Source organism: Callithrix jacchus, chromosome 2, assembly GCF_049354715.1.
Source record: "Callithrix jacchus isolate 240 chromosome 2, calJac240_pri, whole genome shotgun sequence".
Classification (NCBI taxonomy): Eukaryota; Metazoa; Chordata; class Mammalia; order Primates; family Cebidae; genus Callithrix; species Callithrix jacchus.
The window spans coordinates 11,704,012-11,729,435 of NC_133503.1; the positions used below are offsets into that span (position 1 = coordinate 11,704,012).

Genomic DNA, 25,424 nt, shown 5'->3' on the forward strand with positions numbered 1-25,424 from the left:
CTGCACCTGGATTATTTAAGGTTTTAAGGTGTATTTTATTATTTCTGGCGGGGCAAGGTGGCTTATATCTGTAACCCCAGCACTTTGGGAGGCTGAGGCGGGCAAATCACCTGAGGTCAGGAGTTCAAGATCAGCTTGGCCAACAGGGTGAAACGCCGTCTCTACTAAAAATACAAAAATTAGCCAAGTGTGGTGGCGCGTGCCTGTAATCCCGGCTACTCAGGAGGCTGAGGCAGGAGAATCGCTTGAACCCTGGAGATGGAGGTTGCAGTGAGCAGAGATCACGCGACTGCACTACAGCCTGGGTGACAGAGCGAGACTCCATCTCAAAAAAAAAAGAAAAAGAAATGAATAAAATATTTAAAAATTCTGACAGTCTGATAGGCAAAACAGTCTTTCACTAATTTAATCTGCATCTCCCTGACTGTAAAAAAAACTTTGCATTTCTTCATATGTGTAGTTTCCATTTGCATTTCTTCTGTGAGCTGTTTGCTCATTGTTCTACTGCACCGTTTCTCTAGCTTAACGGATTGATTGGCAGCCTTTACATTTTTTTGTTTATTATCTGTTTGTTAATTTGTTGTGATTGTTTTCTCCCACTCTTGTCATTTGTGTTTTAACTTGAATAATGTCTTCTGATGTCTGTCTACATTTAAATAATCTGCTCAGTTCTGGGTCACCCGAAAAATAGTAAAATTAAAAAACACATTTAAATGGAATACATCGTGGTGCTCCTATTTCAGAAATAAAAAAGAGGGGCTGGGCGTGGTGGCTCACTTGAGCTCAGGTGATCAAGGCCAGACTGGCCAACATGGTGAAACCTTATCTCTACTAAAAAAACAAAAATTAGCTGGGCACGGTGGCGGGCACCTGTAATCCCAGCTACCAGGGAGGCTGAGATGGGAGACTTGCTGGAGCCCAGGGAGGTGAAGGTCGTAGTGACCTGAGATCATGCCACTGCACCCCAGCCTGGGCGATAGAGCTGCCCTCCCAGAACAAAACCAAAACAGAACAAAAAAAGAAAAAAGAGAAAAAAAGAAGTTTAAAGAAACTGTAAGAACTCGAGCATAACCTTTTTTGGTGGCTTTTACATTTTAAAGGTCTGAAATTACTGTTCTCTTTAACTTCATTTAGGGTAGAAGGAAGTTTTTTTTTTTCTATTATTTTTGCAAATGAAATGTCAGTCTTTGACAGTTTGGTGATTTAGACGTGTTTGTTGGAAAAAGAGCAGGAAGAAAGGATGGCGTGTGGAAGGGATGAAAATGGAACCAAGATCCTCCCACCTCTACATTAAGAACTCAAGAGTCAGTGAGTAATGAGGCACAGCAGCTGGCGGGCGTGCTGCGGAATTCTTCAGCGTGGGCTCACAGCAGCTCCCACAGGTCCTAAGAGCAACAGGTATCTGCAGGGACCAGGGCGGTCAGGGGGCCGACCCAACTCTCCCCCTGGGTCCTCCCCACATCCACGGTACTGGGAAGGAGAGTATCAAACCTGTTTGCAGGCTCTGAACCTTATGCTCAGCTTCCTCCAGTTTTGAGGTGGTGGACATCTGTGTCTCCTGCAGCTTTCTGCAAAGGAAGAGGATGTAGCCAAATCGGTCATCTCTTTTACCCACTGAAATGCACGTGTGCGTTTGGGCTGAGATCAGCTCCCTCCCTGCGCTCAGCTGGCGGCAGGAGCGCCACGGGGTATCGCCCGCAATGACACGTGTGCTGTGGGCCTGGCTCCCGCAGCTTCCACACCCCAGTTTTGCAACCGCGTGTCACATCACGGGAAGCGTGCACCCTGCGAGGGCTTGATGGGTGGTAACTGGCGTAGAAGGTTATCCTAAATGTAATTTGTTCTTGAAATGCCAGATTTCAAAAAGAAAAAAAAAAATCATCATCACGCACTCATTGTTTTCTGAAGTTAGCCCAGGAAGAATAATCCATTTACATTCTGCTGACACAATGAAGGAGTTTGTTGGAATAAAGGATGCACTAAATAGACGTGGCAGCTGTTCTGTCCCTGTTATAATGGAATGCAAAACGCAACTGCAGTACCTAATGGGGACGCTGTGAACGCTCGCAACTGCATTCCACAGATTCACATTTCCCAGGATCGCTAAGTGAATTCCCTGGTCAATAAATAGCATTCCTGCCTCTTCATCTGAAAAGAAAAAAAACCCCTCTAAAAATAGGTTTATTATTTTTATGTCATATGAATATAACATATGCTCTCAAAATGATAAACTGGGAATAGAGGAAAGTAAAATGACACAGTGTATGAAGTCACCCCAATTCCCATCACCTCTAGAAAAGCACTGCTAATATTTTCATGTATTTCAATTATGAAACTAATGTACTCTCAAGGAGGTCATCAAATAAGACGAGAGCATGGAAAGCGTGAGACTCTTCTTACTATGCCTTGGCTCATTTCCGTTCCTCAGAGTTCAATTCTTTCTAAAACGTTTCTGCATGTTGAGATATGACATCATACGTTACAGGCTATAGTGTGATAAGAAAAAATACGTAACATACTATAGCATAACATGAGCTAATATGTAACATCTGATATGTGACAGGTTATAGTGTGATATAAACAAACGCATAACACTGCAGCACAATATAAACTAATACATACAAAGGATCACGTACTATGAACACACGCTATAGCATAGTACGAACTAGTGTGTAACACACTATAGCGTGAACTAATATGTGAACTACATAAATGTAACAAGCTACAGTGTAATATAAACTGATATGTAACATGCTATGGCGTCATATGAACTAATATGTAATATGCTGTAGCGTAAACTAATGTAATATACTATAGTGCACTATGAACATGTAACATGCTATAGCATAATGTGAATTAAAAATCTAACATACTACAGCGCAAGTCAAACTAATGTGTCACATAGTATAGCGAAATAATACGAACTAATATACCACAGCATAGTAGACACTGAGACATAGCACACTACAATGTAACAATGAAGTAGTGTAATATACTATGGTGCAATATGAACATGAAATATACGAGTGAAACAGAAGCATTTAATATGCTACAGTGTAACAGAAACTCCCTGCCCTGCTATTTTAAAGGAAGGTGATTGTAACACGCACCACATTCTGGGCTCCCGTATTCACTTATCTCCGTATTTGGGAAATGTTCTATCCCAGCAAACACAGTTCCTCCTCATTCTTGTTAAATAATTAACTTAATCACGTCTCTCTGGACACTCAGATTATTTCTAGGGTTCTTTCTACTGAACGTTTCCTCAATGATCATTGTGGAGATACTGTATAATTTTGAGAGTGAATCTGTTGGATGAAATGCTAATAGAGGAATTAAAATGATCAAAGGGTAATCTTTTTTTTGTTTTTTTGGAGACAGGGTCTTGTTCTGTCACCCAGGCTGGAGTGCAGTGGCGTAATCTCGGCTCACTGCAATGTCTGCTCCTGGGTTCAAGCAATTCTTCTGCCTCAGCCTCCCAGGACGCTGGGATTACGGGCATGTACCACTATGCCTGGCTGTTTTTTGTATTTTTAGTAGAAATGGGGTTTCACCATGTTGGCCAGGCTGGTCTCAAACTCCTTGCCTCAAGTGAGCCGCCTGCCTTAGTCTCCCAAAGTGCTGGGATTACAGGCACAAGCCAGTTCGCCTGGCCCCTTTTTTTGTTTTGATAGATGTTGAAAAACTTCCCAACAAAAAACTTTCACAAGTTTAAACTCCCACCAACAATATGTAAGTGTGTTTTCGTATACTCTGCCAACATAAGATAACATCAGATTTAAATTTTTTTTACTGCTGAGTAAAGCTGCGTTATTTCTCTTTGTATGAAATGCCTATTTATCTCCTTTGCCTATCTTTGTAGAGTGGATTTTGTTCTTATTAATTTAGAAGACCTCTTTGTATATAAAGCAAATTAGCCCTTTGTCTTACATGATACAAATATTTCTTCCCAGTTTGCTGATTTTTAAAAATGTTATTAGTTTTAAAGAATCCATGTTAAGTTTCAGTCATATTAATAATAAAAACAAATATGCACCCTAGTTTTCTTCCACTGTTTGTGACATTAAAAAATTATAATCTTCAAATCTTAGATCCATCCACAGTTTTTTGGTATAAAGAATAACATCCGTAATCCCAGAACTTTGGGAGGCCGACGTAGGTGGATCACTTGAGGTCAGGAGTTCAAGACCAGCCTGGCCAACATGGTGAAACCCTGTTTCTACTAAAAATATAAAAATTAGCTGGGTGTGATGTTGCGCACCTGTAACCCCAGCTACTCGGGAGGCTGAGGCAGGAGAAGTGCTTGAACCCAGGAGGCAGAGGTTGCAGTGAGCTGAGATTGTACCACTGCCCTGCAGCCTGTGTGACAGAGTGAGACATGGTCTCAAAACACACACCCACCCACACCCACATCCACACCCACACCAACAGAGAGAGAGAAAGAAAGAGAGAGAGAGAGAGAGAGAGAGAGAGAGAGAGAGAGAGAGAGAGAGAGAGAGAAAATGAAGTAAATTCTAGCTTCAGCTCTTCCCTCTAACAGTCAGGTATTATATCTTTCAATATATCTAATTCCTTTACCTAATTTGAAAAGTCAAGAGTTGGGCACAGTGGCTTACAATTGTAATGCTAGTACTTTGGGAGGCCGAGGCGGGCGGATCACCTGAGGTCAGGAGTTCAAAACCACCCTGAGCAACATGGTGAAACCCTGTCTCTACAAAAAACAAAAAAATCAGCTGGGCTGTGGTGGCACACACCTGTAATCTCAGCTACTCAGGAGGCTGAGGCAGGAGAATCACTTCAACCCGGAGCGGAGGGTTGCAGTGAGCCAAGACTGTGCCACTGCACTGCAGCCTGGGCAACAGAGCAAGATTCCATCTCAAAAATTAAAAAAAAAATGTCAACTTAGTAATATTTAATTCCCATATGTGTTTATTTCCACATTGTGGTAATGTATGAGTTTGCTGGAGGAAGATCTACTATCATACTGTACTGTATATAATTTTGTACGGTACATTTTTTGACTTTGTATTATCCTAGATATATTTTTTACGTTACTATGAACTCCACGTAACTATTATTAATATTTAAAAGGTGACGTAACATCCCAGTTAGGGAGAGTCCTCTTTCTATTAAACCCATTTCTCCATGGCAGGGCAAACAGACTGATTGCACTGTATCACTCACTGGTGAGGAATCTCTTTGGTTGTAAAGTACTATCCTAAGAGGCACTGACTTAGGACCAAGTCCATATCAATGGCATCAAGGGTCTGGCCGTCCTTCCGAGCCTTGACTCTGTGTTTCGCATTCCTCTCCTGGAGTCTGCGCCCTGCTGCGCTCCCCCAATGGAAGATGGATGCAGCCTCCACCTGCAGAGTTGGGTGTGGCCCCAAGGGACTGGCCTTGGTCCTGCAGTGAGGACTCCAGTTACCATGACACAGCAGAGGTGGAGGCCAGGGCTGAAGTGGGCAAAATCCCACCTCTGGCCCTGATTAACTGCAAAAGCTGTAGGAGGCACCTCACCCGCGACCTGGTCTCTCCCTCTGTGAAATGAGATGGCCTACATCGCAGATCCAACCTGGGCAGTGAGAGAATGTACTGAGAGCCTCCAGCCAAGCTCTGATGCAGGGAAGACCCTGGGTGGGTGGGAGCTGGCAGTTATCTTTTTTCTTTCTTTTTTTTGAGACGGATTTTCACTCTTGTTGTCCAGGCTGGAGTGCAACGGTGCGATCTCGGCTCATTGCAACCTCCGCCTCCGGGGTTCAAGCAATTTTCCTGCCTCAGCCTCCCAAGTAGCTGGGATTACAGGTGTGCCCCACCATGCCCAGTTAATTTTGTATTGTTCTTTTTTTAGTAGAGATGGGGTTTCACCTTGTTGGTCAGGCTGATCTTGAACTTCTGACCTCAAATGATCCACCCACCTTGGCCTCCCAAAGTGCTGGGATTACATGTGTGAGCCACTGCGCCTGACCTCTTTTCTTTTTCTTTCTTTCTTTTTTTTTTTTTGAGACAAGGTCTTGCTCTGTTATCCAGGTTGGATTACAGTGGCCTGATCATGGCTTACTGCAGCCTGGAACTTCTGACCTCAAGCAATCCTCCTGCCTCAGTCTCCTGAGTAGCTGGGACTACAGGCACGTGGTGACAGGCATGGCTCATTCATTCATCCATTGTAGAAATGGCATCTCTCTACGTTGTCCAGGCTGGTCTCAAACTCCCGAGTTCAAGGGATCCTCCTGCCTCAGCCTACAGGGGATATCTGTAACCCTCAAAGTGCTGGGATTACAGATGTGAGCCACCACGCCTGGCCTGTTTTCTTTTCGGATGAAGTCAGCTTAATGACATCCCCCAGAAGCCTTCATGATGCTGTAGGGCAGGTGAGCCCAAAGGAGGGCTTAGCTGGCAAGGGCTCTGGGCTTCGGCCAGGAAGGAATTCAAGGGCGAGCCGGTGGTAGGGCAGAAGAAGGCAGCTTTCTGGAGGCGGCAGGGTTACAGCTCCGTGACTGGTCTCCCCACAGGCTGTGCGCTGACAGTAGATCAGGACGGTTTTGCACTCATATTTGTACCTACTTTTAGTTACCTGTAGATTAAGAGGCAGCTCACACGGAGATTTCTGGGGAAGGGTAGTAACTTTTGAGCTGCCGGATCATTGCCGTGGAAAGGGGTGGTAACTCCTGGGTGCTGCCATGGCAATGGTAAACTGACATGGCACACTGGTGGGCATGTCTTACAGAAAGCGGCTTCTCTCCAGGCCCTGTTTTAGCTAGTCTTCAGATTGGTCCAGTGTCTGAGCCTCATCTCCTAACCCAATGAGGCTGTTACAGAGCCCATCTTACAAAAGTTCACCAAGGGTCGGGCGCCGTGGCTCGTGCCTGTAATCACAGCACTTTGGGGGCCAAGGCGGGCGGATCTCAAGGTCAAGGGATTGAGACCATCCCGGTCCACATAGTGAAATGCCGTCTCTACTAAAAATACAAAAATTATTTGGGTATGGCGGTGGCACACACCTGTAGTCCCAGCTACTCAGGAAGCTGAGGCAGGAGAATCGCTTGAACCCGGGAGGTTGCAGTGAGCTGAGATAGCACCACTGCACTCCAGCCTGGGTGACAGAGTGAGACTCAGTCCCAAAAAACATAAAATAAAATCAAATAAAGAGAAGTTCACCAAAAGCATCAGCACAGGAAGTCAACTGAAAATAAAACCACCAAACCCCACGCCAGCCACAGTCCCACCGGGCCCCTTACCTATCATCATAAACTTAGTGCTTCCTGTTGATGGATACATACATTTCTTCATGCTAGAGTTAAAATTCAGTATCTCTTTTTTCCCCCGTTTTTGCTTTTCTTTTACTTGATGGGGGCAGGTATAAAATTTAATATCTTAATTCAATCCTTCAGTTTTAAAAATCTGATCTAGGCCAGGGACGGTGGTGGCTCACACCTGTAATCCCAGAACTTTGGGAGGTTGAGGCAGGCAGATCACCTGAGGTCAGGAGTTTGAGACCAGCCTGGCCAACATGGTGAAACCTCATCTCTACTAAAAATACAAAAATTAGCCAGGTGTGGTGGCATGTGCCTGTTATCCCAGCTACTCAGGAGGGTGAGGCAGGAGAACTGCTTGAACATGGGAGGTGGAGGTTGCAGTGAGCCCAGATTGCACCACTGCACTCCAGCCTGGGCAATGAGAGTGAAATTCCGTCTTAAAAAAAAAAAAGCCAGGCGCGGTGGCTCGTGCCTGTGATCCCAGAACTTTGGGAGGCCAAGGCAGGATCAACTGAGGAGTCAGGAGTTCAAGACCAACCTGGCCAACATGGTGAACCCCAATCTCTACGAAAAATAAAAAATTAGGCCAGGCGCGGTGGCTCAGCTGATGTGGGGAGTTTGAGACCAGCCTGACCAACATGAAGAAACCCTGTGTCTAAAAAAAAAAAAAAAATAATAATAATAATAAATAAATAAATATTAGCTGTGTGTGGTGGTATCCACCTGTAGTCCCAGCCATTTGGGAGGATGTGACAGAAGAATCGCTTGAACCTGGGAGGTAGAGGTTGCAATGAGCTAAGATCACGCCACTGCACTCCAGCCTGATAGAGTGAGACTCCCTCTCAAAAAAAAAAAAAAAAAAAAAAAAATCTGATCTATGTGGTTGGGACAGGTAACTTCAATAGTCCTCATTGTTGTGACAGTGAATCTAACTTTCATGAACTCATCACGCTAGGGAAAAACCAACTCATTATTTGTGGGAAACACTCTCAGTAATGTAAGCCATTAGAAATCTAAAACTCACATCAGTTAGATGGCGCATTAACATACTTTACTAACTCCCTGATATGTGAGGTAATAAGAGGCAACACCAAAAAACCCACCAAGATTGTGGGTCCGTGTGTGTGTGTGCGTGTGCATGCGCACGCACGTGTGTGCAGTATTAAATATCAATTCACTTGAGAAGGTAGAGACAGTTTAGCACTAGCACAGGGCTTGTCCCCTGAGGACACACACTGGGAAATGGCCTTTCCTCTCTGGTCTCAGCTCAGGTCCAGCTGTCGGGTGTCACCTCGCTAACGACTCATGCCTTGAGGTTCACCTCTGCATCTGCACAGCCTGGATGCCCTTGGGCTCACGGGCTGCCTGACACCACTCACCGGCGGGGAAAGACAGATGTATTTTGCTCAAGGAAACCTCACAAATGTAGAATATCATTTTTGAAGCATTTTACCTACAGCTATTATGGATGTGGGGTTGCAGTGTGCACTGATTTTGCAGGCACATTTGTCAACGTGTGTGAGGTTCAGAGCAAATGCTGTGTCAGTCTGTGTACACCTGGAAGCCATGCTCACCTCTCCTTTTCTGCAAAGTCATTCTGTAACTTCTGTTCCTTCTCAAGAGCTATGGTTTCGGCTTGGTTCTTCAGTGTCTGTTCATATTCTCGGATTTTCTCTTTAAGTGCTTTTATCGTAACCTCTGCAGAAGAGAAAAAAAAACCTACAGTAAGAGAAGCATAAATTCCACATGGCTGTAGGTACAAGGCTCTCATAACCTGGTAGGACCGGTGTGTTTTAAACCTTAGCTCTTCAAGTCTGACACAAAATCAATGGTTACGAGTCCCTTCGGAGACCTTTTACTCCCTAAATGTTAAATTGAACTTTAAACGCTTAGGCTGAGGAGGATCAATGGATTTTGCTGAAAAGAAGAGCTATGGGCTAGACGTGGTGGCTCACGCCTGTAATCCCAACACTTTGAGAGGCCGAAGCAGGCAGTTTATGAGGTCAGGAGTTCGAGACCAGCCTGGCCAATGTGGTGAAACCCCATCTCTACTAAAAATACAAAAATTAGCTGGGCAGGGTGGTGCACACCTGTAATCCCAGCTACTCAGGAGGCTGAGGCAGGAGAATGGCTGGAACCTGGGAGAGGGAGGTTGCAGTGAGCAGAGATTGCACCACTGTACTCCAGCTTGGGCAACAGAGCAAGATTCCACCTCAAAAATAAATAAATAAAGAAAGAAAGAAAAGAAGAGCTATGGTTTCTCTCGCACAAGTCAAAGAAGAAAAGGAGGGCGGGAGGGTGGGGATGGAAATCAGTGGTAAAAGATATCATCTTCCTGATGAGTCTGAAGTGAGTCCTGTAACTGAGGGATGATTGACGAAGTTTTAGTGTAGGTTTCAGCGCTTTCTCACACACACACAAACACAGTGCATAATGGTGTGTGCATTTTGGAAGAAGTGACCAAAGTGGAATCAGGAGAGTCGATGGTACAGCATCTCCATGACGCGATTCAGCCAAACCTGTCACAGACCCTATAAATACAAACACCTACATGTACGCACACAAGTTACAAATAAATTAAAAGAGAAGCCGTCTACAGGCCAAGTGCAGTGGCTCACATCTGTAATCCCAGAACTTTGGGAGGCCGAGGTGAGAGGATCCCTTGAGCTCAGGAGTTTGAGACCATAACATAGAGAGCCCAACCTCTACAAAATGCACAAGAATTAGCTGCACGTGGTGGTGCACGCCTGCAGTCCCAGCTTAGGGACCTGGGAGGCCGAGGTGGGAGGATGTCTTGAGCCCAGGATTTTGAAGCTGCAGTGAGCTATGACTGTGCCACCGCACTTCAGCCTGGATGACAGATGAGACCCTACTGAGAGAGACAGAAAGAAACAGAGAAAGAGACAGAGAGAGAAAGAGAGAGAGACAGACAGAAAAGCAAGCAAGCTGGCGTGGCCCTGCAGCTCTGCTGGTTCACAAGTTACAAGAAATGCGTGGTGCTAGGTGGATAAAGCATGAGTCCTCTGGGCTGGAAGGGACTCTCCCTGGAGCGCCCTCCACGCTGCTAGTCGTGGGCTTTGCGCGTAGAGCAGAAATTGCATAGCATGGGGGAAGATCTCTGGTGACTGGCGCATGGCCCGGAGGGTTCCTAGAGCTGGGTGTGAGCACCAGGGTGTGGGGCAGGGCTGTCTCAGGAAGGCCCAGGCCCACATGGCTCTGGTGAGTGGCTCCCATACTACTAACTGCAAGTTCACAGACATCACCTCAATTGCCCATTCAGAGAGCATCAAAACGGACTTGATGAATAGAGCAGACCGGTGGGTGGATCTGGCGCAGGTCTGCTCCACCTGCATCCTCCTCTAGACACACCTATGCCACCACTCTGCATGCTGGATGCGTTGTAAAGAAGCACCGTGGCCCCAGCCCTCAGGAGAGGGGAGCTCTGCGGCTACAGACCCACCTCTTAGCAGGCGAGGCTCATTTTCTTTGCGTTCCCAGTGCCAGCACAGGCACGTGCTCAGGAAAGCACTGTGGCATGAATGAATGAATGAATGAATGAATGAAGGAGCTGAGGCCGTGCACAGCTGGGGGAGGCCTAGACAGGCCTTGTGGCAATGGGGCTCCCTCTGGGGCAACAAGGCCACCTGCCAGGTGTGTAACTCACATCCTTTCCTGCTCTCTGGGATGCACAGACCCTCACTGGCCAGGGCAGGAGCACATCACCTGGGTGATTCACACCCACATGGCTTAGCGCATACAAGCTAAAGGCTTTTTTTTTTTTTTTTTGGCAGCGTTTCACTCTGTTGCCTAGGTTGGAGTGCGGTGGCACAGTCACGGCTCACTGTAACCTCCACTTCCCAGGTTCAAGCAATTCTCCTGCCTCAGCCTCCAGAGTAGCTGGGACCATAGGTGCGCTCTACCATGCCTGGCTAATTTTTGTATTAAAGGCTCTTTTGTTAAGAGAAGAGATTGGCCTTTTTCATTAGGTGGAACCCAGAGTACTTTCCTTGGAGGGGGGATTCCACTAATGATCCCATCAGGGCACTGGAGAGGGACTGGGCACCTTCCTGCCTTTTGGTCTGGCTGTTCAGGGCCCGGAAGAAACGCTCTGCACACACAATGGTTGGTGATATGTCCCTCTCAAGCCATACAGACAAGGCCGATGTGAGGCAAGAGCTGGGCACTTCCAGAATGGACTCCAGACAGGCCAGCTCTGAAAACGCCCACACTGCTCTGCCACGTCAATGGTCTACACTCCTGCGGAAACATGCAGCAGTTTTGCCTTTTTTTTTTTTTTTTAAATTGAGACAGAGACTTCCTCTGTCGCCCAGGCTGGGGTGCAGTGGTGTGATCTCAGCTCACTGCAACCTCTGCCTCCCAGGTTCACGCAATTCTCGTGTCTCAGCCTCCTGAACAGCTAGGACTACAGGCGTGTGCCACCACACCTGGCTAATTTTTGTGTTGTTTTTTCTTTTAGTAGAGATGAAGTTTCACCATGTTGACAAGGTTGGTCTCAAAATCCTGACCTCAAATGATCAGCCCACCTTGGCCTCCCAAAGTGCTGAGATTACAGGCGTGAGCCACCACGCCCAGCCTCATCTTTCCCTTTAAGGACTGGCTGGAAGGGGCTAGACAGCACCTGGACCCTAATGCTTGTTCTAGTGGGGCTCCTCAGTGACATATCACAGTGTGTGACCTTGTCAGTGTGCTGGCTGTGCCCGATGAGGTCTCTTTGCCACTCCCTGACCCCCGGTGGGCGCTCATAGACCAGCTCAGCCTCAGCCACAGGCCACTTCATCTTAGAGGCTCTGGCCTTCCACTGGCTCAGGTTGCATCCCGGGCAGACTCTGAGTGTCTCAGCAGGCCTCCCAGGCATGTGCAGGGGAAGAGAGGGCCAGCATAGCAGAGAGGGCTCTGAAGGGCTTGACATTACCTGGGGCCTCCATTTACTCATCATTGCAGGGTGGGTGGGGCTGTGGCCCATGAGGCAGATGCTCCCCCACTGCTCTTTTTTTTTTTTTTTTTTGAGACAGAGTTTTACTCTCCTTGGCCAGGCTGCAGTGCAGTGGTGCGATCTTGGCTCACTGCAACCTCCATCCCCTGGGCTCAAGTAATTCTCCTGCCTCAGCCTCCCGAGTAGCTGGGATTACAGGCATGCGCCACCACACCTAGCTAATTTATATATATATATATATATATATATATATATATATATTTTTTTTTTTTTTTTTTTTTTGAGACAGAGTTTCGCTCTTGTTACCCAGGCTGGAGCGCAATGGCGCGATCTCGGCTCACCGCAACCTCCGCCTCCTGGGTTCAGGCAATTCTCCTGCCTCAGCCTCCTGAGTAGCTGGGATTACAGGCACGCGCCACCATGCCCAGCTAATTTTTTGTATTTTAGTAGAGATGGGGTTTCACCATGTTGACCAGGATGGTCTCGATCTCTTGACCTCGTGATCCACACGCCTCGGCCTCCCAAAGTGCTTGGATTACAGGCGTGAGCCACCGTGCCTGGCCTAATTTTTATATTTTTAGTAGAGGTGGGGTTTCTCCATGTTAGTCAGGCTGGTCTCGAACTCCTGACCTCAGGTGATCTACCTGCCTTGGCCACCTAAAGTGCTGGTATTACAGGCGTGAGCCACCACGCCTGGCCTCTGCTGTAACTTTTATTATGTACCTGATATAGTTTAGATGTTTGCCTCATCCAAATCTCAGGTTGAAATCTGATCTCCAGTGTTAGAGGTTGGGCCGAGCAGGAGGTGTCTGGGTCTTGGGGGTGAATCCCTCATAAATCGCTTGGTGATGAGTCACTGAGATTTGGTTGTTAATAAGAAGTCTGAGACCCCCCCCAATCTCTCTTCCCTTGTGGCATGCTTGTTCCCCTTTCACCTCCTACCATAAGTAAAAGCTTCCTGAGGACCCCCCCAGAAGCCAGGCAGATGCTGGTGCCGTGCTCATACAGCCTGTAGCACCCTGAGCCAAATAACCCTTTCTTCATCAATTACCCAGTCTAGGTATTTCTTTACAGCAACATACAATGCTCTCAAATCATATCTTTTTTTTTCTTTAAGAGATAGTCTTATTATGTTGTCTGGGCTGGTCTTGAACTCCTGGCCTCAAGCGATCCTCCCACCTCAGTCTCTCAAAGTGCTGGGCGTGAGCCATTGTGCCAGCCCCTGCTCTAACTTTTTAATCATTTACACTACTGCTATGATCATTACAAGTAATGCGCAACCCCTACCTTTCCAAGTTAAGATGATTTTTTTTTTAGATGGAGTTTTGCTCTGTTGGCCAGGCTGGAGTGCAATGGCGTGATCTTGGCTCACCGCAACCTCCGCCTCTCAAGTTCAAGCAATTTTCCTGCCTCAGCCTCCCGAGTAGCTGGGATTACAGGCATGCGCCACCATGCCCAGCTACTTTTTTGTAGTTTTAGTAGAGATGGGGTTTCTTTTTTTTTTGAGACGGAGTTTCGCTCTTGTTACCCAGGCTGGTGTACAATGGTGTGATCTTGGTTCACCGCAACCTCCGCCTCTCAGGTTCAAGCAATTCTCCTGCCTCAGCCTCCCGAGTAGCTGGGATTACAGGCACGCACCACCATGCCCAGCTAATTTTTTGTATTTTTAGTAGAGACAGGGTTTTACCATATTGACCAGGATGGTCTTGATCTCTTGACCTCGTGATCCACCGCGCCCGGCCCCAAGACGGGGTTTCTCCATGTTGGTCAGGCTGGTCTGAAACTCCCAACCTCAGGTGATCCGCCCACCTCAGCCTCCCAAAGTGCTGGGATTACAAGCGTGAGCCACTGTGCCTGGCAGATCATTTTTATTCTTGGAAAAGGAGGAGAGGAAATGACATTTTTCTGGAGCTTGGAAAAACTTGTTATCCAAATAAAAGGGAGTAAATTTCTGGCAAACACCACACTACTGAATAAGCAGCAGGTACTATTAAGGGCTAAATGCTGTGTGTGTCCATATTTAATTCCACACCAACCCTACCTGTATGAGAATTCCCTCCCCCAAAAAAGAGGCTTTTAGCCAAGTGGGATAACTTGCTGAAGGTCACACAGCTAGGTGATGGCAAAGAAAGGACTCAATCCAGGCCTGTGTGCCTCCAGAGCTGTTCTTTTATAGAGACAGAGCCTTACTCCGTCGTCCAGACTAGAGTGCAGTGGTGTGATCTTAGCTCGCTGCAACCTCCACCTCCCAGATTCAAGCCTTTCTCCCACCTCAGTCTCCCAAGTAGCTGAGATTATACGTGTGCCCCACCATGCCAGACTAATTTATGTAATTTTAGTAGAGACAGGGTTTCGCCATGTTGGCCAGGCTGGTCTTGAATTCCTTGTGATCTGCCCACCTCAGCCTCCCAAATCACGCTGGGATTACAGGTGTGAGTCACCATGCCCGGCACAGGTTACCTTTCACTGGAACAGTGGAGTGATTCTGGCAAGAAGTGCTTCCTACAGGGGAAGGTAATACCTTCCTTAGAGCAGTTCCAGCTTTGCAAGCCCAGTGCCTTACTTTCTAGCAGGACAGAGCTATCCCTTCTGGTCCTAAAGGCTCACCGCTCTCAGCAGAGCCAGACAGAAGTTGTGTCTGTCTTCCCCAACTGCCTGTTACCTAATGCCCCCAAATCTCAGCAAGGAAGCCCTGCTGGCCTGAGGGCTTGAATATCCCAATGCCCACGCCTCAGGGAGATGTGCTCAGAGGCCCTGGGCACCACTGCCCCTCACAGCCCAGGCCTCTACCCCTGGCTCTTCCCACATCATCATAGATGCTTTCTGGATCATTTCCATGGGCAATTTCTCTTCCTGAGTCTGTCTGCAGTGTTTTTAAAGCCAAAGGACGCTTTTAAAAGTCTTTGCCAATTAACTTTTTGTTGTTGTGGTTAAAGACTTGATCTTGCTCTGTCACCTAGACTGAGTGCAGTGTCACGATCACGGCTCACTACAGCCTTGACCTCCTGGGCTCAAGCGATCCTCCCACCTCAGCCTCTTGAGTAGCTGGGAGCACAGGTGCGTTACCACCACGCCCAGCTAATTTTCGATGTTCTGTGGAGACTGGGTGTCACTAGGTTACCCAGGCTGGTCTTGAACTCCCGGCCTCAAGCAATCCTCCCACTTTGGCCTCTCAAAGTGCTGGGATTACAGGTGTGAAATCCACACATGGCGAATTAACTCTTTATCGAGGTCGCTACAAATAGTCAATGAACGTCCCCTCCTTTCTATCCAATTCCTCACCCACATTCCCAAACAAAAACAAACAAGCAGAATTATTCCTTGGAGCTGACTGAAAAATCTGCTTTCAGAAGTGGGCTGTGATTTTTCTTCAAGCCAAGGAAGCCAAGAGGCTCCAGGATCCTGAGTGCCTCTGGATTTTAGGCAGAGGAGAGATTGCTTCGTTCTTCCCTGATGGGAAAAGCTGGGCAAACTTTGTCCTCTCTGTCTTGTTGATGGCTGGGCCAACACACCAAGAGGTTGTTTCTATCATTAAACTCCTAATGAATAGGTGATACGGACAAGGCTACAGCAGCGCTTAAGCACGTAGCCTTTAAGATGTGTCTGAAGCCTTAATGTATCCGCAGCAATTATTAAATGACTTACTGTGTGTGACCCTTTGATCACGAACTGGCTTTCTGAAGGTGTTGCCTGGAGGCAACGCGCATCGGCCTTTCAAGAGGCAGACCCAATCCCGTAATGATACAGAAAGAATTTTCAAAGAATCCTGATCGGTCTCATCAGAGGGCAATAAAATCTTAACATGGTAGTTGTGAAGAGGAAAAGTTTTACTTGGAAATAGCTCAGGACAATTATCATCTCTCTTTAACGACTCAGATTCCTGCCCCGCCCTGACTTTATGATGTGTATATTACAAGGAGAGCTGGTCCCAAAAGTATGGGAAAAGGCAATTAAAAAAAAAAAAAAGAAAAGAGAAAAGAAACAAAGAAGAGAAGACAAAGCAAGGAATGCGTTTTCCACCAACCTTGGTTCTTCACTTCGGCAAATTCCTTGTTGTATTCTTCCAGAGTTTCCCTAAGTTTCTGGTTCTCTGTTTCAATATCGTGCAGCCGCTGTACTTTGAGCTGGAGTTGCTGTCCAAGATCCAAAGCTGGTACTGGATCTGCACAACAGGAAAGCAGCCATCACCCCACTCTGCCCCCAAACGTGCCCCCGCCATGGCTTGAATGGGACTCCTAAGACATCCGCTCCAGCGGGCTGCCCAGGGGCCACGATCATGCCCCTGTGGCCTCACCTCCTCCTGTAGGGGCCCTGCAGCCGGCCCCTTTGCTGGGTAAGGGGGTTCTCCGCTGCTTTATAAAGGATGGACCCAGCCCAAGGTCCTTGAGGTGTGAAAATGGGGCGGGAACAGTCATGAGATTCACTGGTATTTGCCTATGACAGGATTTTTGTTCTTTGATCAGATAAGTAGAGAAATATACCAGGCAGCAGCCCCAGGAGACCAATCACAACCCCAGAGATGCATGTGGAAGACAGACAAGTCCATGGACAGCTGCCCGGATGTTTAAGATTTCCAACGATTATGAAGTTGGAATAACAGATAACACCTGATGCCCTGAGAGCGCCACCCAGTTCATGGGACACTTTATGGACATTTTGTCCTTTGGGCCTTACAACGATCTTGAGAAAGACGCCTCAGAAGCTAAAGCCCAGGGACGCAGAGTGACTCTCCTGAGGTCACCGGCCAGTTGGTTGGCGCAGAGAATGTGCACCTAAGTCTGTCAGCTCCAAGTGATCGTGCTTTTTTGTGTGTTTGTTTGTTTGAGACAGGGTCTTGCTCTGTTGCCCAGGCTGCAGTGCAGTGGCACAATCATGGCTAACTGCAGCCTCCGCCTCCTGGGCTCGAGCGATCCTCCCACCTTAGCCTCCTGAGTAGCTGGGACTCCAGGCACGCACCACCAAGCTGGGCTGATTTTTGTTTTTTTTTTTTTTTTGTTCAAATGGGGTCTTGCTATGTTGCCTAGGCTGGTCTCAAACTCCTGGGCTCAAGGGATCTGCCCACCTCAGATTCCTAAAGGACTACAGGCATGAGCCACCCTGCCCAGACCCGGGTGGTCTTTACAGCAAGGAAGGTCACTTGGTGAAGCAGAGGGAAGAAACACGTAGGCTTTATAAAGAAGCCACCCCATTTCACGACATGACCACTTTCCATCACCAACCTCCTTCACTAATGAAGGGTGTTCAGAAGAGTCAGGGGTTAGTGGCTGCGGGTCCCAAGGCTGGAGACCCTTGCAGAGGCACAGCTGGTGACCCGGCATGGCCCTGTGGTAGGCCAGCTGGCCAGGAGGCCACCACACTCCTGAGAGTAACAAAGTGCGGAGCGGCACGAGCTGAACAGCAGCCAGGCCAGTGATGAGGTCTTGCGGCCAGTTCAAGGTCACATCTGCCATCAGATTCACTTCCAGAAAACTGGATTTTAATCCAAAGTCAGAAGTCACAGGCCTGGAATTTACAGTAGAGACTCAGGTCTCTCGCCTTTACCGTGAATTCAACACAGGGCGGAGGGACCTTAAATGTTCTTCTGCACCAATGCGATCTGTTAGTTCTCCTTCTGCTGCCTAACAGGCGATTACAGTCTGCCTGCTGGGTACTCGGGACATGCTTCCTTTGGAATTTTCAGGCTCTGTCAGAGTGAAGAATACCCAAGTCTACAGAGCTTAGAAAGATTACTGAATATATTTCTGGTATGGGCGCCGGCGTCACTTGTGAGATGGCTGCAGAGATTTAGTCTCCAGTTGAGGAATGTCAAACACCGTGCCAGCGGATCAACAAGAGCATATATTCAAGAGCTCACTTAACTTTCAAATGCCAGAGTCATTCATTTTTCGGACCACCCTAGGTTCCTGGAATTGAGGGCCAGGTCTACCATGCCTCGGTGAACACATCCAGAGGGAGCCAGCGACTCTCTGGGATGCCAGCGTCTTTGCAGAGTTTACAAAAGGCAGGCACTGGGCTATGCCGGGCTCAATGTCCGCGGGCCCCGGGTGCTAGGCACTTACTCTGCACGTATACACAGTCTATAATCGCATCTCTTTCTTGTGCATGGCTTTTCATGATTATTTTAATCAGCAATAAAATATTTATGTTAAGTTTGACTCCAAGAGCTATTTTGGAGGCTGGGTGCAATGGTTCACGCCTGTAATCCTGGCACTTTGCAAGGCTGAATCACTTGAGCTCAGGAGTTTGAGACCGGCCTGGGCAACATGGTGAAAGCCTGTCTCTACAAAACAAAAACACAAACCAAAAACTAGCCGGGCACGATGGTGCACCCCTGTAGTCCCACCCACTGGGGGGACTAAGGCAGGAGAATCGCTCGAGCCCTTGAGGTCGAGGATGCGGTGAGCCATGATTGCCACTGCACAGCAGCCTGGGCCACAGAGCAAAATCCTGTCTCAGGAAAAAAAAAGAAAAGCTATCTTGGGGAGATGGCTCTTTGTAAGTAGGAGTAGTGATAACACAAAAAACGGAATTCCTGAAAACATTCCAGGTGCTGTTCGCAAAAAAAAAAAATCTGTCACTTCACCTTCTCAGCCTTCCCTCTTCTCCACCGTCCTGGCCTCGTGCTGGGCAAACGGTCTCAAGAAAGGGAATGGCATGTTCATAGCTTCCTTTGTGTAGTGCCACAATTTAAACTTGACGCAGAGGTCAGGGAAGGGGAGGTGAAGAGAGGAACCTTTGCTCACGTCTAAAATTCTATTAAGAGTCCCTCACGCAGGCTTTCCGGCACAAGTGCTGGCAAATTGTATCTTTAAAGAGCAAAGCTAGTACACTGCCTGCCCTCCCTAAAAGTTCTGTCAACAGCATTTCTAGTCCATACCTTTCAAAAGGCCAGGACCCCCCGTATCTGCTTCGAATAAAAAATAGCTTCTCCCATGCGGTTCAGCAAGGAATCCGGTGACATATGAAAATGACACGCACATCATCCAGTGAGCAGGAACGAGACCCTTACACCGATTTTCAGAGCCTGGCCCCGTAAATGAAAATTCAGGCGATCTCATAATCGTTCATTATGGTATGTGTATTTAGTCTGACACTAGTAAAGGTTCATACCTAAGTAGCAAAACTGGTCACAGACTAAAGGATGAGCTGAGCGTTCAAACATCTCTATGCATTACACTCCGAACTTGACTAGGTACAGCCGGCTGCCTAAATGCCTGCAGCATCTGAATACTGTTTTGGGATATGTAAGAGGCATTGCTAAAGAAACTCTTAGGCTTAATTGTTATTACTTGTATTAAAGGAACAGCTAATTACCGAATGACAATATAATGACTCTAGCATGTTTGGGCTGGAGACCAAGACAATGAATTTTGGCTGCCAGAACCCAACCTGGATGTTAATCTACGGAAATCATAGCTTTTTGTCTCCTTAATGATTTCCAAGGCCATTTAAACCCCACACAAGGATTGTCGGGTCTTATCCCAGCGTCAGATGCCTCCGATCTTAGCAGCTCAATTAGGGAATTGTCTGGAGGAGGTGAAGAGGACACACCCATATATAAAACAGGAACACACAAAAGCCGGTAACCCCTGTCTTCCCAGCCTCCTCCTCCGATTCAGCTCGCCTTCCTGCCAGCTCCACCCACCCAGTGCGACAATCTTGTAAAGTGTTTTACGATCATCTGATACTTGATTCCTAAAGCAATCCTGGAGGTATTAAATAGCTTGTTATGCAACACGGGGCTCAACAACACCATCACCTGTACGATTCAGCACGTTGGCCCAGTGCACCCAACATCATCTTGCTAATTCCAGCCGCGGCAGTCAGAGCTGCCAGAGCCCATTCTGCAATGTATGGGGTAGATGCATCTCACCCGGGGAGGAAAGGAAGAAGCAAAGAAGCCGGCCAGGCGAACGAGTATGAGAAATTCTCGGGGGCTGGGCGCGGTGGCTCACGCCGGTAATCCCAGCACTTTGGGAGGTAGAGGATGGAAGATTGTTTGAGCCCAGGAGTTTGAGACCAGCCTGGGCAACATAAGTGAGACCCTGTCTTTAGGAAAAATACAAAAATTAGCTGGGCATGGTGGTGCACGCCTATAGTCCCAGCTCCCGGAGAGGCTGAAGTAGGAGGTTGCTTGAGCGTGGGAGGTGGAGGTTGCAGAGAGCTATGACTGTTTTTTTTAGAGACATAGTCTTACTCCAGCCTTGGGGACAGAGTGAGACCCTGTCTTAAAAAGAAAAGAAAAGAAAGTTTCTGTTACCTGAACCAGCAGCCAACGAAAATCTCTTTCAGTACTAATTTAACAAGTACTTCCTATGGAACTGAAGCATCTGTCTGTGCTGGGAAACGCCCGGCCTCACAGCAGATAGACCATGCATGTACGTGACAAACTCCAAGCAGGAGGAGCCAAGCTGGAGACCAGATGAGCAGAAGAGCACTCCTGGAGAAACTGGGAAAAGGAGGGTTTTTTTTTTTTTGAGATGGGGTCTCCCTGTGTCCCCCAGGCTGGAGTGCAGTGGTGCTATCTCGGGGTTCAAGTGATTCTCCTGCCTCAGCCTTCCAAGTAGATGGGATTATAGCCACCCACAACCATGCCTCGCTAATTTTTGTATTTTTAGTAGACAGAGGTTCAGCATGTTGGCCAGGTTGGTCTTGAACTCCTGACCTCAGGCCATCTGCCTGCCTCGGTCTCACAAAGTGCTGGGATTACAGGAATGAGCCACTGAGCCCAGCCAGGAGTTCTTTTAAAAGAAGAGGCGACTCTTGAGCAGTCCCTCCCTAAAGGATACACAGAATTGAGACCTTTGGAGACCGCAGGGTGGTCAATCCCTGTGGGCAGCTCAGAAGGTATGAGAGCAAGTGGAGTGTTCAGGGCACGACCAAATAATGGTTGTGGACAGGCTTGTGGACCACACCTGTAATCCCAGTGCTTTGGGAGGCTGATGTGGGAGGATCACTTGAGGACAGGCATTTGAGACCAGCCAGGGAAATGTAGTGAAACCTCCATCTCTATTAAAAAAAAAAAAAAAAGCCAGGTGTGGTGGCACACGGCACACACACCTAGTCCCAGCTACTCAGGAGGAGAGATTGCTTGAGCCCAGGAGTCTGAGGCTGCAGTGAAATTACCCAGGCGTGGTGGTGGAGCACAGACATGGAGTCCCAGCTACTCCAGAGGAGGGGACTGCTGGAGCCCAGGAGTCTGAGGCTGCAGTGAAATTACCCAGGCGTGGTGGCACACGGTGCACACATGTAGTCCCAGCTACTCCAGAGGAGGGGACTGCTTGAGCCCTGGAGTCTGAGTCAGCCTGGGTGACAAAAGTGAGACCCTATCTCTTAAAATGATCTAAAATAAAATAAAAAGCAGAACAGATCAGCTTGATGCCAGCAGTTGAGGTACACAGGAGCGAACAAGAAAAAAATCTGGGCTCTCAAAGGCTTGACGTTCTAGTGAAGCGAGGGAGACAGACAAGGAGAAAAACCACACCCGACAGAAAACCTTCAAGTAGGACGGCATGACAGTGATGCGTGTTCTGTAGAGACTGTACTTCGAGGACCCACTCAATCGCTCTATTTCTCACTTTCAGTACAATATTCAATAAATTACATCAGATATTTAACACTTTATTCTAATACAGGCTTGGTGTTAGGTGGTTTTGCCCAGCTGTGGACTAAAGGAAGTGTTCTGAGCATGTTAAAGGTCAGGGGGGCTAAGCAATGGTGCTCAGCAGATTAGGGGTATTACATGCTTTTTTTTTTTTTGAGACGAAGTTTCGCTTTTGTTGCCCAGGCTGGAGTGCAATAGTACCATCTCAGCTCACCACAACCTCGGCCTCCTGGGTTCAACCTGCCTCAGCCAACTGAGTAGCTGGGATTATAGGCATGCAGCACTATGCCTGGCTAATTTTGTATTTTTAGGAGAGACGGGGATTCTCCATGTTAGTCAGGCTGGATCTCAAACTCCGGACCTCAGGTGATCTGCCTGCCTCAGCCTCCCTAAGTCCCAAGGTGCTGGGATTACAGGTGTGAGCCACCATGCTTGGCCTTTTCTTTTTTTTTCCCTTTCTTTTTGAGATGGAGTCTCACTCTGTTGCCCAGGATGGAGTAAAGTGGCGCGATCTCAGCTCACTGCAACCTCCACCTCCTGGATTCATGCGATTCTCCTGCCTCAGCCTCCCGAGCAGCTGTGATTACAGGTGCACACCACCATGCCCAGCTAATTTTTGTATTTTTAGTTCAGATGGGGTTTCACCCCATTGCCCAGGCTGGTCTTGAACGCCCGTCCTCAAGCAATCTGTCTGCCTCAGCCTCCCAAAGTGCTGAGATTACAGGCATGAGCCACCACGCCCAGCCTAAATGCATTTTTGGCTCATGATATTTTCAACTTACGATGCTTGGTAGGTTAGGGGTATTAAATATATTTTTGACTCATATTTTCAACTTGTGATAGGTTGATTGGGGCACAGCCCTACTGTGAGTGAGGAACATTTGCACTTCCAAGCATGGAGAGGAGAGGCACAGGGAGCAAGGGGAATGGGTCCTAGAGACAAGGGGACAGGGAAGGCCTCTCTGAAGAAGTGAGTGGGGATGGAGATCTGGATGGTAATGGGAGGCACTGCAAGGATTCACCCCAGGCAGAGGCAGCAACCAGCGAAAGGCCCTGTGGTAGGTGTGCATAGGACCTAGTCAAGGTATAGTGAGAAGCCAGGGTGGTCACAGGGAAGGAGAGGGAGACAGGAAGAGAAAAGAAATCAGGGAGAGGGAACTGCACACAAGGATTTTAAGAAAAACAGAAGTGCAACGAGGAGAGAAATAGAAGATATAAAGAAGAAGCAAACTGAATGGTAGAGCTGAAAGTACAATTTCTAAAATAAGCTAACAGTCAGAATTTGGATGCAATTCCACTCCAGTCAAGAAGTGGCCAGGAATAGACGCTACGGCTCATGCCTGTAATCCCAGCCTTTTGGGAGGCCAAAGCAAGCAGATCATCTGAGGTCAGGAGTTTGAGCCCAGCCTGGCCAATAAAGCTAAACTCTGTCTCCATAAAAAATACAAAAATTATCCTGATCGTGGTTTTGCTAAAAAAAAAAAAAAAAAAAAAAAAAATTAGCTGGTTGTGGTGGTGCACACCAATAGTCCCAGCTTTTTGGGAGGCGGAGGCAGAAGAATTGCTTGAGCCTGGGAGGCAGAGGTTGCAGTGAGCTGTTATCACACTACTGCACTCCGGCCTGGGTGGCAAAGCAAGATTCCATTTCAAAAAACAAAACAAAACAAAAAAACTATAGTACTTCAACCACAAAATGGTTTGTTGGTTTTCTCTTGGCAAAATTATGTAAGAGTTTTAAGCTTAAAGATAAACTCTACAATTTTCTTTAAAAAAGCTAAGCGATCCTGGCCAGGTGGAGTGGTGTGTACCTATAATCCCAGTACTCTGGGAGGCTGAGGTGGGAGGATCACTCGAGGCCAGAAGTTCAAGACCAGCCAGGGCAGTATAGCAAGACCCCATCTCTAAAGATAAAAAATAAAAAATTAGCTGGGTGTGGTGGAACACACCTGTACAGTCCCAGCTACTAGGGAGACTGAGCTGGGAAGATCACTCGAGCCCAGGAGTTAGAGGCTGCAGTCAACTGTGATCATGCCACTGCATTCCAGCCTTGGCAGCAGAGTGAGACCCTGTCCTCAACACAGGAGGAAAAAAGAAAAGCTAAGTGATCCAAACTACCTGCCCCGTTTTGTGGTGGCAAATGGCTATCGTATTAGTAATATGCTGCTTAACAGATATTTTTGAAAAAATAAACGCATACTCTAAGTTGTTGCAATCAATGTGGTGCTTTAATACTTGTTGAGCAAAATAGCTACTTCATGCTACAGTGACAGCATTCTAAAAGTGAACATATGGAAATACTCCCTTCATCTATCTACCCATGGGCAAAGATAGCACCTTCTACAAAAATGGCTCAATGCCTTATATCATACAAGAGGGAGTGTAGGGTAACGGTTTGCAGTATGAGCCAGACTGCGTGTGTTCGAATCTCCCTCTCATTTGCTGGCTGTGCAACCTTGGACAAGTTACTTAACCCCTCTGTGCCTTAGTTTCTTCACCTATAAATTGGGCATAGTAACTGTGCCCATGTCACGGTGCTGTTGTAAGGATTAATAAGAAAATTGTGGGCCGGGCGCAGTGGCTCAAGCCTGTAATCCCAGCACTTTGGGAGGCCGAGGCGGGTGGATCTCGAGGTCAAGAGATCCAGACCATCCTGGTCAACATGGTGAAATCCCGTGTCTACTAAAAATACAAAAAAAATTAGCTGGGCATGGTGGCACGTGCCTGTAATCCCAGCTACTCAGGAGGCTGAGGCAGGAGAATTGCCTGAACCCAGGAGGCGGAGGTTGCGGTGAGCCGAGATCGCGCCATTGCACTCCAGTGTGGGTAACAAGAGCGAAACTCCGTCTCAAAAAAAAAAAAAAAAAAAAAGTAAATTGTGACATACCGAGTTAACACTAAATAAATACTATCTACTATTATCTACCAACTCAAATGGGAGTAAACATTTACCAAAAGAAGTTTCTTTTTTCTCTCTTTTTTTTTTTTTTGAGATGGAGTTTCACTCTTGTTACCCAGGCTGGAGTGCGATGGCGCAATCTCGGCTCACCGCAAACTCCACCTCCCAGGGTCAGGCAATTCTTCCGCCTCAGCCTCCTGAGTAGCTGGGATTACAGGCAGGCACCACCATGCCCAGCTACTTTTTTGTATTTTTAGTAGAGACGGGGTTTCACCATGTTGACCAGGATAGTCTCGATCTCTTGACCTCGTGATCTACCCGCCTCAGCCTCCCAAAGTGCTGGGATTACAGGCGTGAGCCACCGTGCCGGCCCAAGAAGTTTCAAATCATTTAATTAATATACGAAATGCAAAATCTTCTGAAAAGTTAGCAAAAAAAAAAAAAAAAAAACCACACACCGAGAAAAATGAAAATAGACTAGCTGAGTTTCAACAAATACCTTCTCATAATTAGTACAAGCTGAGTATCCCTAATTCAAAAATCCAAAATCCCAAACACTCTGATCCCAAGCATTTTTGATAAAAGATACTACACCTATACCTAGATTTCATAACTATGAATCCTATTTTTGTAAAGATAGCTGATAATGTGTTTCTTTGGTTTGAATCTATGTATCTTTGTGAGTTATTTTTTTCCAGCCATTTATAACAAGCC

At 47.2% G+C, this 25,424-nt stretch overlaps 1 protein-coding gene across 8 annotated transcripts in view; it reads right to left on the reverse strand.

The window, feature by feature from the left end:
• The window catches only part of CUX1 (cut like homeobox 1), a 463,251-nt gene that overhangs the window by 170,900 nt on the left and 266,927 nt on the right, over positions 1 to 25,424 (reverse strand). For all 8 annotated transcript variants that reach the window (XM_035280564.3, XM_035280554.3, XM_035280546.3 and 5 more), the window contains exons 5-7: positions 16,235 to 16,372; positions 8,831 to 8,954; positions 1,492 to 1,568 (exon numbers count right to left, since the gene is read on the reverse strand). In XM_035280564.3, coding sequence (XP_035136455.2) covers positions 1,492 to 1,568; positions 8,831 to 8,954; positions 16,235 to 16,372 — 339 coding nt within the window. The remainder of the gene's footprint in view (positions 1 to 1,491; positions 1,569 to 8,830; positions 8,955 to 16,234; positions 16,373 to 25,424) is intronic.